This window comes from Leopardus geoffroyi, chromosome D3, assembly GCF_018350155.1.
Source record: "Leopardus geoffroyi isolate Oge1 chromosome D3, O.geoffroyi_Oge1_pat1.0, whole genome shotgun sequence".
Lineage (NCBI taxonomy): Eukaryota > Metazoa > Chordata > Mammalia > Carnivora > Felidae > Leopardus > Leopardus geoffroyi.
The window spans coordinates 19,079,748-19,092,534 of NC_059339.1; the positions used below are offsets into that span (position 1 = coordinate 19,079,748).

The following is a 12,787-nucleotide window of genomic DNA, read 5'->3' on the forward strand; positions in this document are numbered from 1 at the left end:
ATGGGCCTGGAGCTTTACTTGGACCTGCTGTCCCAGCCCTGCCGCGCCATCTACATCTTTGCCAAGAAGAACCGCATTCCTTTCGAGATGCGCACAGTGGAGCTGCTCAAAGGTGGGCCGAGGCTCGGGTTTGGGAATCGAGAGATCGGGGAGGAACGGGGAGGCCAAATATTGCTTAAAAGGACCTCCGGCGCCAGCTCCTTCTCGGGGCCATGGCCGCAAAAGGTGAGCCGCCAGGGAGATCCGAGATTCATCCCCCAAACAGTGCTCCGTCCCACCGAGTAGGCGATGGGGCTCGGCGGAGGCCGAGTAGAGGGGTGGAGAACTTGAAAAAGAGAGACCTCGTGAGCAAAAAGAAAGGGTACACCTGGACATAGGGATAGAGGACCTCCAGAACAGAGATGGGGGCAGGGGGAGGGCTGAGCACAGAGACCGGGGCGGAGCCGAGTCCCTCCTTGGTGGCCCCCAACTGCTGAAATTCTGCAACAACAGTCACTGTCCCAGGGTCTCACTTTCCAGCCCTGCTCTATGCATTGGTCCAGTCTGCACTGGGGGTCCCCCTCTGTCCCTTCCTCCTTCTTCTGCTTTGCCTTCTCCTGCTTTACCTTGTCCTCTGCCTCTCTTGTTCCTGCTGGGTGGGGGTCCCCCTGGGGGTGTGCTGGGAGCCTGAGGGGAGACTGCAGGGAAGGCTGCTGGGCTTGGTGATCCCTGCACTCTCAACAGGAGGATTTGTTTCTCTGGCAGGCTCCCGAGGCTCCAAGGACACAGCTGGAACTTGGGGGGTAAGAGGGAGGCAGGACCCAGGTATTCCTGCGTGGGCAAGTAGGGTAACTCTCCTTGGCTGAGTCGTTCCCCTCATCACTTCCCCACGAGTGTGGGGCTCTTGCCTGCTTTTGTGCCTTTGCACTGGCCTGTCCCTCTGCCTGAATCATCATCTTCTCCCCCCTCCAGGGCATTTCCCACTTGTCCTGCCCAGGGGTTACCTCTGCAGAGTATAGGGGAGAAGGCATAGGGACAAGAGAACATCCCAGCCAGGCTGTTAAATAAAGGGTGCAGAGAGCAGTGTGTTTCACTAGGAGAGGAGGGCAGGTGTGTCTGGTGAAGAAGGAGCAGTCTCAGAGAGGGAAGTGGGAGGATGGTGGGTGTGTTTGAGGCTAGAGGGTGAAGGCAATCATATACGGCTTTGAGGAACTTCCACCTGATCCTGGGGTAATAGGGAGCCACTGAAGACTGTTGAGCAGGATGGCAGTGAGCTTAAGTGCTGTTCAGAAGCTTCTCTCTGGCTGCATCTGAAGGAGTAGGAACCACCCAGATGCGCTCAAGCAGAGGCCTGTGTCCCCGGGGACACTAGGCTGCACCTTTTGGGGACAAAAATGTGACTGTCCCAGCTCCAGCAGAGCCTAAAGGTAGGGCCAGCCCCTGCGTCCCTAATGGCCAGGACAGGGTGAATAAGGGGACACAGAAGAGCTGGTAGAAGTTCTTTGCAGGTAAACAGATACCAGAAGAGGCCACTTCTCTGTATTTGGTGACCTTACCTTAGAGTCCACAGGGAAAGGGAAACAGTACGCAGTCAGAGCTCCATTAGGGTGAACAGCCACCCTGCTCTGAAAGCTTGGGGCACCCTGAATATGAACTTATGAGGCTGGGGTTGGTGCAAAGGTGATGGGTGGGGTGCGTACGAAGGCCCAACTGAAGCATCATATCCTGCACCTTGGGCTGTGCACAAAGGGACTTGGCATGGGCTGACTAGGTTCATTTTGCAACATTTGGCAGAGTAGTCTCTTGTTTCTTCCAAAGTGGCCCTCACCAGCCTAGGCCATGCAGGAGAACAGCTGGGGGCTGGAGAAAAGTCATGAATTTGGGGCCTGGGCATAGGAGGGAGTGGGCACAGGCCACGCAGGCCTCAGTGGTAACTCCCTCCCCCAACACGATGGGCTCTCCGCAGGCCAACACCTCAGCGATGCCTTTGCCCAGGTGAACCCCCTGAAGAAGGTGCCTGCCTTGAAAGATGGGGACTTCACCTTGGCTGAGAGGTAACTGCTACCAGACCTCACTGGAACCATCTTGGCCTACCCCTTTATTTTAGAGACAATTCATGCATACTCAGGGGCCCTCTAGGTCCACCCCTGTCACAACACCTTCATAACCCAGGGCAGGAGGAAGCTCCAGGGGCCTTGTCTGTTCTGTTCCATGATCCTGCAGCACCCCCAGTGTTTCCTACAGGATGCTTTAGGGAGACCAGAGGCGACAAGAAAGCCTTTTTGAGCAATCAGGCCGTCTGAGGCTAGGCTGGATGCCAGATGATGAGAATGGATGCAGGCTAAGAAGAACTAAGCTTCTTTAAGGCTTAGCTTTGATGGTATCTCCTCCAGGAAGCTCTCTGGTCAGAAACTGTCTCCGAACACTTGGCAGGATATTCTGCTGTGGGCTTTTGCCCGGTGGTAGGATGAGCCTCAGATAGACTCTCAGCTCTTCTGAAACTGTGCCCGGGCAAGTCCCTTCACTATTCTAAGCATGGCTTCCTTGTCTGAAGAATAAGGCAAATACCTTGGCACATTGTCAGGACGATTAAAGAAGGGACTCTGTATAAAGCCCCTCGCACAGTGTCCTTCCTCCCCTGCAGTGTGGCCATCCTGCTCTACCTGACCGCAAGTATAAAGTCGCTGACCATTGGTACCCCCAGGATCTACAGGCCTGTGCCCGTGTGGATGAGTACCTGGCATGGCAGCATACGACCCTGCGGAGAAGCTGTCTCCGGGCCCTGTGGCATAAGGTGAGGCCCTGGGGTGGGGAGGTCAGTCAGGGTATCACCCCAAAGGGGCTAAAGCACCATCGCATTCTTCTTTTCCATTTGGAGAGTCTCTACTGCTCTGACTTTGACTCCACTAATTCTTCTGTTGCCCCCACGATGCTATGAAACCCATGTAATACAGTCTTTATTTAAGATAGTTTTTTTTCAGTTCTAGAAATTCCACTAGGTTCTTTTTTAGGTTTCCATTTCTGTGCTGAAATTCACCATCTGTATACCTGCTTAGTCCATATTTTCTTCTAAATTCTTCAGCATATTTATAATCATTACTTAAAAGTCTTGGTCAGCTAATTTTATTTTTATTTTTTTTAAAACATTTTTTCTTTTGAATGTTTATTTGTTTTTGAGAGAGAGAGAGGAGATAGAGCATGAGCAGAGGAGGGACAGAGAGAGAGGGAGACACAGAATCTGAAGCAGGCTCCAGGCTCCGAGCTGTCAGCACAGAGCCCGGCGCAGGGCTCGAACCCATGAACAGTGAGATCATGACTTGAGCCGAAGTCGGACGCTCAACCGACTGAGCCACCCAGGTGCCCCAATTTGTCAGTTAATTTTAATACTTTGGTCCCCTGTGGACCTATTTCTATTGGCCGTTTTTTATCCTCCTGATTATGGGTCACATTTTCTTCTTTTTTTTGCATGTCTCATAATTTAATATTGTGTGCTACATATTATGTTTGAAAGAAGGTAGAGGGACGCCTGGGTGGCTCAATTGGTTGAGCATCTGACTCTTGATTTCAGCTCACGTCATGATCCCAGGGTTGTGGGATTGAGCCCCACATTTGGCTCCATGCTGAGCATGAAGCTTGCTTAAGATTCTCTCTCTCTGCCTCTCTCCTCTGTGCTCTCTCTCTCTCTCTCTCAAAGATAAATAAATAAATAAATAAATAAATAAATAAATAAATAAATACAAACTTTACAAAAATAAATAAAAGAAGTCAGAGATAGAAGTACATACTAAATGCCTCTAGAAAGAGTTTGTATTTTCCTCTATCAGGCAGCCATGGTATGAGGTTAATTTCTTCCAGCTAATCAGGAGGTGGGCTAGGTTGTGGCTTTAGTTAGTTTCAGTTCATCTCTGGTTTCAGATGTCTTTTTTTTTTTTTAAGTTTATTTATTTATTTTGAGGTGAGGAGAGGCAGAGAAAGGGAAAGATAGAATATCCCAAGTAGGCTCTGCACTGTCAGCACGGAGCCCAATGTGGGGCTCGAACTCATGAATTGTGCAATCATGAGCTGAGCTGAAATCAACTGTTGGACACTTAACCAACCGAGCTACACAGGTGCCCCTGTTGTTGTTCGCAACACCATTATTCACAGTAGCTAGATGGTGGGAGAAACGCCAGTGTCCATGGATGGATGAATGGATAAGCAAAGTGGTATGTACATGCCAAGGAATATTATTCGGCCATAAAAAGGAAGGAAATAATGCAATATGTTATCATATGGATAAAACTTAACATTATGCTAAGTGAAATAAGCCAGACAGAAAAAGACAAATACTCTATGATTCCACTTTTATATATTTATTTTTTAAGGTTAAAAACTTGTTGTTAAGTTTATGTATTTATTTTGAGAGAGACAGAGATAGCATGAGTGGGGGGGGAGAGGGGGCGGGGACAGAGAAAGAGAGGGAGAGAGAGAGAGAATGAGAGAGAGAGAGAGAGAGAGAGAGAGAGAGAGAGAATCCTAAGCAGGCTCTGTACTGTCAGCACAGAGCCTGAAGTGGGGCTCGAACCCATGAAATCATGAGATCATGACCTGAGCTGAAACAGAGAGTCGGACGCTTAACCGACTGAGCCACCCAGGCCCCCCTATTTTTTAAGATTTTAAATTTATTTTTAAGTAATGTCTATACCCACTATGGGGCTTGAACTCACAACCCTGAGATCAAGAGTTTCATGCCCCATGGACTAAGCCAGCCAGGTGCCCCTTGTTTTATCTTTTTAAAGATTTTTTATCACTTTTTTTTGAAGTTTATTTTTCTTAGTAATCTCTATATCCAACGTGAGGCTGGAACTTATGACCCCAAGATTAAGAGTCGCACACTCCTCTGACTGAGCCAGCCAGGCGCCCCTGTATGATTCCACTTATGTGGGATCTCTAGACTATTTCAGTTCATAAAGATGAGAAAGTAGAAAGATGGCTAACAGGGGACGGGGTTTGAGGCGGGGGGAGGAGGGAAAGGGAAGTTGTTTAATGGGCACAGAGTTTCAGTTTGGGATGATGAATGAGTTTGGAGATGGATGCTACTGGACCCCTGAGTCCAGTTCTTGAATCTCAATGTCACAAAAATAAACACTGAGAAAGAAAGCAGGCGGAGTTTATTAGAGATAGCTTGTACACAGGGGAGCCAACAAGAAAGAGGAATGTTGCCACCCCCCCCCCCGCCCCCGCCCAACATGTACAGCTTATAAAGGCACTTTTCCAAAGGGTGAGGGGCTGGGAGCAGGGAAACATCTTTCAGTCCCACGGTCATTATCTTGTGATGGTCACTTTTTAGTGGACAATCACAGGATGCCTCTCTTCATGGTCAACATTCTTTAGGGCTCTTGGTAAATAGAAATACTCCTGCAAGCAACATTTAAATTGTTACTTCTAATTTTGCCCGGGTAACCATTACTCCCTGATAGTTGTTATCTCTCATTCGTTCTCTTTCCCAGAAGGAGATATTTGTCTCTAAGCATATGAAAACTTTTTTTAAGGTTTATTTATTTATTTTTTGAGAGAGAGAGATGGACAGTGCGTGCAAGGAGGGGAGGGGCAGAGAGAGGGAGACAGAGAATCCCAGGCAGGCTCTGTGCTGTCAGCACAGAGCCCAACTTGCTTGAACCTTTTGAGATTGAGAGAGGGCGGGGGGTGGGGGGAGAGAATCTTAAGCAGGCTCCATGCTCAGTGAGGAGCCCGACATGGAGCTCAATCCCATGACCCTGGGATCGTGACCTGAGTCGAAATCAAGAGTCAGATGCTCAAGCTGACTGAGTCGTCCAGGCACCCTTGGCTTTTTTTCTTTTATTTTTTGTTCTTTCTTTTATTTTCCATTTTAAACAGTTCTATAATTCTTTGATGGCTTTAAAGAAAAATAAGATTATTTTCTTTCCACCATTATTATGATGGGAGCCATGGTTTTTGTGACTTTGGTATCCAATAAGAAATGGGATTCCTGGGGCGCCTGGGTGGCGCAGTCGGTTAAGCCTCCGACTTCAGCCAGGTCACGATCTCGCGGTCCGTGAGTTCGAGCCCCGCGTCGGGCTCTGGGCTGATGGCTCAGAGCCTGGAGCCTGTTTCCGATTCTGTGTCTCCCTCTCTCTCTGCCCCTCCCCCGTTCATGCTCTGTCTCTCTCTGTCCCAAAAATAAAATAAACGTTGAAAAAAAAAATTTAAAAAAAGAAATGGGATTCCTCATTTTTAAAGTGTATGGGTCATCAGGGAGCCAGGATGGCTCAGTTGGTTGAGCATCCAACTTCGGCTGAGGTCACGATCTCACGGTTCATGAGTTCCAGCCCTGCATCAGGCTCTCTGCTGTCAGCATGGAGCCCACTTTGGATCCTCTGTCCCCCTCTGTGCTCCTCCTCCGCTCACACACACACACACACACACACACACACACACACACTCTGTCTATCTCTCTCTCTGAAATAAACATAAAAAAAAAACCATTTAAAGTGTATGGGTCATTGGCTTTATTGTTCTATCTCCTGTCATTTCATATGTAACACAGAAACAGAAAACAAAAGCCAAAAAACTTCTTGGTTGCCCTCATGCCTTCCTGAGAAGCCACCCTGCTCTGGGATCTGGTGGGAGTCCTTCCAGTTCACGATTTTATACATTATTACATTTATGTGTACTTATAAACAAAATAAAGTTTTGCTTTGAGTGTTTAAAGTTTTATGTAAGTGCTCCCCATATCATTCTGCAACGTGCATTTTTCTATATTGCCATGGGTGGATCTAATTTATCCATTTTTAACCTACTCTGTAGTAATTCATTATATAAATACATCAGAATGTATTTATTACCCGATTATGGTCTTTTATATTTAATGAGGAACAGGGGCACCTGACTGGCTCAGTGAGTAGAGCGTGTGACTCTTGATCTCGCCCCGTGTTGGGTGAAGAGATTACTTTAAAAAAATAATAAAAACTTTTTAAAAATTAATTATTTATTTATTTTAATTTTATTTTTTAGTTTTTAAAATTTACATCCAAATTAGCATATAGTGCAACAATGATTTCAGGAGTGGATTCCTTAGTGCCCCTTACCCATTTAGCCCGTCCCCCCTCCCACAACCCCTCCAGTAACCTCAGTTTATTCTCCATATTTATGTCTCTTCTGTTTTGTCCCCCTCCCTGTTTTTATATTATTTTTGTTGGCCTTCTCTTATGTTCATCTGTTTTGTCTCTTAAAGTCCTCCTATGAGTGAAATCAGATGATTTTTGTCTTTCTGTGACTGACTAATTTCACTTAGCATAATACCCTCCAATTCCATCCACGTAGTTGCAAATGGCAAGATTTCATTCTTTTTGATTGCCAACTAATACTCCATTGTATATATATATATATATATATATATATATATATATATACCACATCTTCTTTATCCATTCATCCATTGATGGACATTTGGGCTCCTTCCATACTTTGGCTATTGTTGATAGTGCTGCTATAAACACGGGGGTGCACGTGTCCCTTCGAAACAGCACACCTGTATCCCGTGGATAAATGCCTAGTAGTGCAATTGCTGGGTCGTAGGGTAGTTCTATTTTTAGTTTTTTGAGGAACCTCCATACTGTTTTCCAGAGTGGCTGCACGAGTTTGCATTCCCACCAACAATGCAAAAGAGATCCTCTTTCTCCACATCCTCGCCAACATCTGTTGTTGCCTGAGTTGTTAATGTTAGCCATTCTGACAGGTGTGAGGTGGTATCTCATTGTGGTTTTGATTTGTATTTCCTTGATGATGAGTGAGGTTGAGCATTTTTTCGTGTGTCGGTTGGCCATCTGGATGTCTTCTTTGGAGAAGTGTCTATTCATGTCTTTTGCCCATTTCTTCACTGGATTATTTGTTTTTTTTGGGTGTTGAGTTTGATAAGTTCTTTATAGATTTTGGATACTAACCCTTTATCTGATATGTCGTTTGCAAATATCTTCTCCCATTCTGTCGGTTGCCTTTTAGTTTTGCTGATTGTTTCCTTTGCTGTGCAGAAGCTTTTTATTTTGATGAGGTCCCAATAGTTCATTTTTGCTTTTGTTTCCCTTGCCTCTGGAGATGTGCTGAGTAAGAAGTTGCTGCGGCCAAGATCAAAGAGGTTTTTGCCTGCTTTCTCCTCAAGGATATTGATGGCTTCCTGTCTTACGTTGAGGTCTTTGATCCATTTTGAGTTTACTTTTGTGTATGGTGTAAGAAAGTGGTCCAGGTTCATTCTTCTGCATGTCGCCGTCCCGTTTTCCCAGCACCACTTGCTGAAGAGACTGTCTTTATTCCATTGGATATTCTTTCCTGCTTTGTCAAAGATTAGTTGGCCATACATTTGTGGATCCATTCTGGGTTCTCTATTCTATTCCATTGATCAGAGTGTCTGTTCTTGTGCTGGTACCATACTGTCTTGATGATTATAGCTTTGTAGTATAGCTTGAAGTCTGGGATTGTGATGCCTCCTGCTTTGGTTTTCTTTTTCAAGATTGCATTGGCTATTCTGAGTCTTTTCTGGTTCCATACAAATTTTAGGATTATTTGTTCTAGCTCTATGAAGAATGTTGGTGTTATTTTGATAGGGATTGCATTGAATATGTAGATTGCTTTGGGTAGTATCGACATTTTAGCAATATTTGTTCTTCCTATCCAGGAGCATGGAATCTTTTTCCATTTTTTGTGTGTCTTCTTCAGTTTCTTTCATAAGCTTTCTATGGTTCTCAGCGTATAGATTTTTCATCTCTTTGGTTAGATTTATTCCTAGGTATTTTATGGTTTTTGTGCAATTGTAAATGGGATTGATTCCTTGATTTCTCTTTCTGTCGCTTCATTGTTGGTGTATAGGAATGCAACCGATTTCTGTGCATTGATTTTATATCCTGCAACTTTGCTGAATTCATGAATCAATTCTAGCAGTTTTTGGGTGGAATCTTTTGGGTTTTCCATATAGAGTATCATGTCATCTGTGAAGAGTGAAAGTTTGACCTCCTCTTGGCCGATTTGGATGCCTTTTATTTCTTTTGTTGTCTGATTGCAGAGGCTAAGACTTCCAATACTATGATGAATAACAGTGGTGAGAGTGGACATCTCTGTCTTGTTCCTGACCTTAGGGGGAAAGCTCTCAGTTTTTCCCCATTGAGGATGATATTAGCATTGGGTTGTTCATGTATGGCTTTTATGATCTCGAGGTATGCTCCTTCTATCCCTAATTTCTTGAGGGTTTTTATCAAGAAAGGATGCTGTATTTTGTCCAATGCTTTCTCTGCATCTATTGAGAGGATCATATGGTTCTTGTCCTTTCTTTTATTGATGTGATGAATCACATTAATTGTTTTGCGGATATTGAACTAGCCCTGCATCCCAGGTATAAATCCCACTTGGTCGTGGTGAATAATTTTTTTAATGTTTTATTGTTGGAGCTGGTTGGCTAATATCTTGTTGAGTATTCTTGCATCCATGTTCATCAGGGAAATTGGTCTATAGTTCTCCAAAAAAATAATAAAATCTTAAAAAAAAATAATAAAGGGGAACAAAACCACTTTTTAAAACCCTAAGGATTTTGAATCTACCAAATTGGAACAGAAGGGAAATGTAGAGTCCACAACCTCTTGCAAGGGTGAGGCGGATAATAGAGGGAAGAGGCCTAGGTGGGGTTCTGCAGACTGAGAGCCCATGAACATCAGCCTTAGATACTGAGCAGGGATACCCTATGGCCAGCACCCTTTATATTCAAAAGAAGCTGGAGGGGCACCTCGGTGGCTCAGTCAGTTAAGTTTAAGCGTCTGACTTCGGCTCGGGTCATGATCTCATAGCTCGTGGGTTCGAGCCCCACATCGGGCTCTGTGCTGACAGAGCCTGGAGCCTGCTGCAGATTTTGTGTCCCTCTTTTGCTCTGCCCCTCCCCTGCTCATTCTCTGTCTCTCTCTCTCTCAAGAATGAATAAACATTAAAAAATATTTAATTAAAAAGAAACTGAAAGTCTGGACTCTCATATGAAATGTCCCCATGTTAAATGTCAGCAACTGATCCATATTTTTAAAAACTCTGTAGCCAGATCAATGTTATTAGCTCAGAACTGGCCTCCAGGGCACCAGTGCGCGATCGTTGATTCTGTCTACCTTGTATGGGAGAGGAAACTGAAGCCCAAAGCCAGGGCTCGTGTACAATCCTAGTCCTGTGTATCTGTTTACCTGTATCTCAGGCTCTCCCAAACGACCTTACCAAACAAAGCATGAAGCCTCCCTCTCATGATCCCCATCTATGTATCTCCCAGACAGCTCTGCCAACCTTGAGGCTGTTGATGGCTTCCCCCTAAAACAGCTTCCTCCCAGAATCCTGGACACCACTCTTTCTTGGCCCTCCTCCTTAGTTCCTCAGAAAATGTTGGTTCTACTCTTGACTTAGTCTTTTCTTGGCTGTGCCTTTCAGGCAAGTGACGGTGCCTCTCTGGGCCCCACTTTTCCATTTACAAGAGGAGTCATGGCACTATTATTATTCCTATATTATAGACGGGGAAATTGAAGTTCAGAGTGTTTGAGGATTTTGTTTTGGGTCCATACACTCTATAAGTGGCAGGGTGGAAATCTTATTAGCTTATCTTCCTAATTACTTATACAGTAAGAGGTACTGGCTTTATATTCAGGGGGAAAGATGTTATAAAATAGATTGTTCCCAAGCCTAATACCTACTTCCAAAGTATAAAACTCATTGTTCAGGTCCCCTTTGAGTCCTTCTGTCGGATGCTCCTGAGGTTCAGCCATCAGAGATCACAGAAGAAGGAATATTTCTGGGAAAGATGGTCCTCTGGGAGTTTCCCTGCAGGCCTACCCAGGCTATAGAAGAGAGGTGCATGCAGCCAGAAAGCAGTTCAAACTGGGGTGGGGAGGCACACATGCCTTCCTGCCCCTGAGGCTGGCTGGGCTGGCCCCTAACCCTTTGCTTTGCTTCCCCACCTACCAGGTGATGTTCCCTGTTTTCCTGGGTGAGCCAGTATCTCCTGAGATGCTGGCGACCACCCTTGCTGAGTTGGATGTGACCCTGCAGTTGCTTGAGGACAAGTTCCTCCAGAACAAGGCCTTTCTCATTGGGCCCCATGTCTCCCTGGCTGACCTGGTAGCCATCACAGAGCTGATGCATGTGAGTTGTATGGATAAGGTGGGCCTGCTAGGCGGGGAGGGGCCTGGGGAGTTGCTGAAGTCTTGCCACCGGCTGTGCTTATCTATGGAAACCTCTTCTGGAGCTATGTGGCCCCCAAACCGGGCAGATGCTGCCATTCTTGACCTTGCCAACCCACCCCCATCCCGTTCTCTTTCTCCCTACAGCCTGTGGGTGCTGGCTGCCAAGTCTTTGAAGGTAGACCCAAGCTGGCTGCATGGTGCCGGCGTGTGGAGGCAGCAGTGGGAGAGGATCTCTTCCGGGAGGCCCATGAGGTCATCCTGAAGGCCAAGGACTGTCCACCTGCAGACCCCACCATAAAGCAGAAGCTGATGCCTGCGGTGCTGGCCATGATCCGGTGAGCCAGGAAGCCTTGTACCTGCTCTGCCCAGGATAGTTCGCAAAGCATCTTCATTTCCAATCTCCCATGGGAGGTTGGCTCAGAGGGCAGGAGTGACTTGCCTGAGTCCCACTGCCCCTCTGCTCCCCAGGTTAGATCCCTACACCCACACCATCTTCCACAGCGGCCTGAAAGCCACAATGAGAATGGAACACCCAGATCTTATCTCCTTTAATCACTGCATTTTGTTTTCAGTTTAGGAAATAAACCTGGGCTCAGCCTGAGCCTGTGCTTCTAATAATGTGTGATTTATTTGACCTTCTGTCCTGGTCCTCGTCTTCTTCTCTATCCCAAAGACAACCCCTTTTCCTAAGCCCTATGGGTCAGCTTCTCCATGATGGTTTCCAGGAGTGAAATGAAGAAACGCCCTCTAATCTTCTAGTTCTTGGAGAAAGTGATTTGTCAGACAGCACAGAGGGCAGCAGGCGTCCCATATGTGGTGGCTGTAGGCATGGTGATCAATCAGTTGGCTGGGCCAACCTCCCAGGATATGGCCCTTTGGCACCAAGTACTGTAGCTCATGTGTCCTGACTGTGTTCTGCAGGATTGGTCAGGAGGGGAAAATCCAAATAGCAGCTCTCCCGGTCAGGAAATCAATTATGCAGGCCTTAAAGGCCATGCCTACGATTTGTAAACCATAAACAGGCATAGTGTGCTGAGAATGCATTTTATTTATTTATTTAATTTATTTATTCATTTACTTAGTTACTTATATTTTATTTTATTTTATTTTATTTATTTTTTTTTTTAATTTTTTTTTTTCAACGTTTATTTATTTTTGGGACAGAGAGAGACAGAGCATGAACGGGGGAGGGGCAGAGAGAGAGGGAGACACAGAATCAGAAACAGGCTCCAGGCTCTGAGCCATCAGCCCAGAGCCCGACGCGGGGCTCGAACTCACGGACAGCGAGATCGTGACCTGGCTGAAGTCGGACGCTTAACCGACTGCGCCACCCAGGCGCCCCCTTATATTTTATTTTAAGTAGGCTCCACACCCAGTGTGGGGCCTCAACTCACAACCCTGAGATTAAGGGTCACATGCTTTACCGACTGAGCCAGGCAGTCACCCCACTAGATTGCACTTTAAAATAATATTCTGGCTGGATGCGGGGGGTTGGACTGGAGGATGGCCAGAGAGGAAGCAGGGAGATTGGATATTATAGTAATCCTGCCAAAGGCGATTTGTGCAAGAGGGCAGGGCAATGAAGGGACTGGAGAACATGGCCCCTTCCAGTT

At 46.1% G+C, this 12,787-nt stretch overlaps 1 protein-coding gene across 1 annotated transcript; it reads left to right on the top strand.

Moving 5' to 3' along the window:
- LOC123587380 (glutathione S-transferase theta-1-like) lies at positions 1 to 11,789 on the top strand. Its single transcript, XM_045457101.1, is given in 6 exon segments — positions 1 to 112; positions 1,946 to 2,033; positions 2,624 to 2,643; positions 2,646 to 2,773; positions 10,957 to 11,133; positions 11,319 to 11,789. Coding segments are annotated over 6 exon segments (720 nt in total). The 3' UTR covers positions 11,514 to 11,789.
- Positions 11,790 to 12,787: the final 998 nt, after the last annotated feature.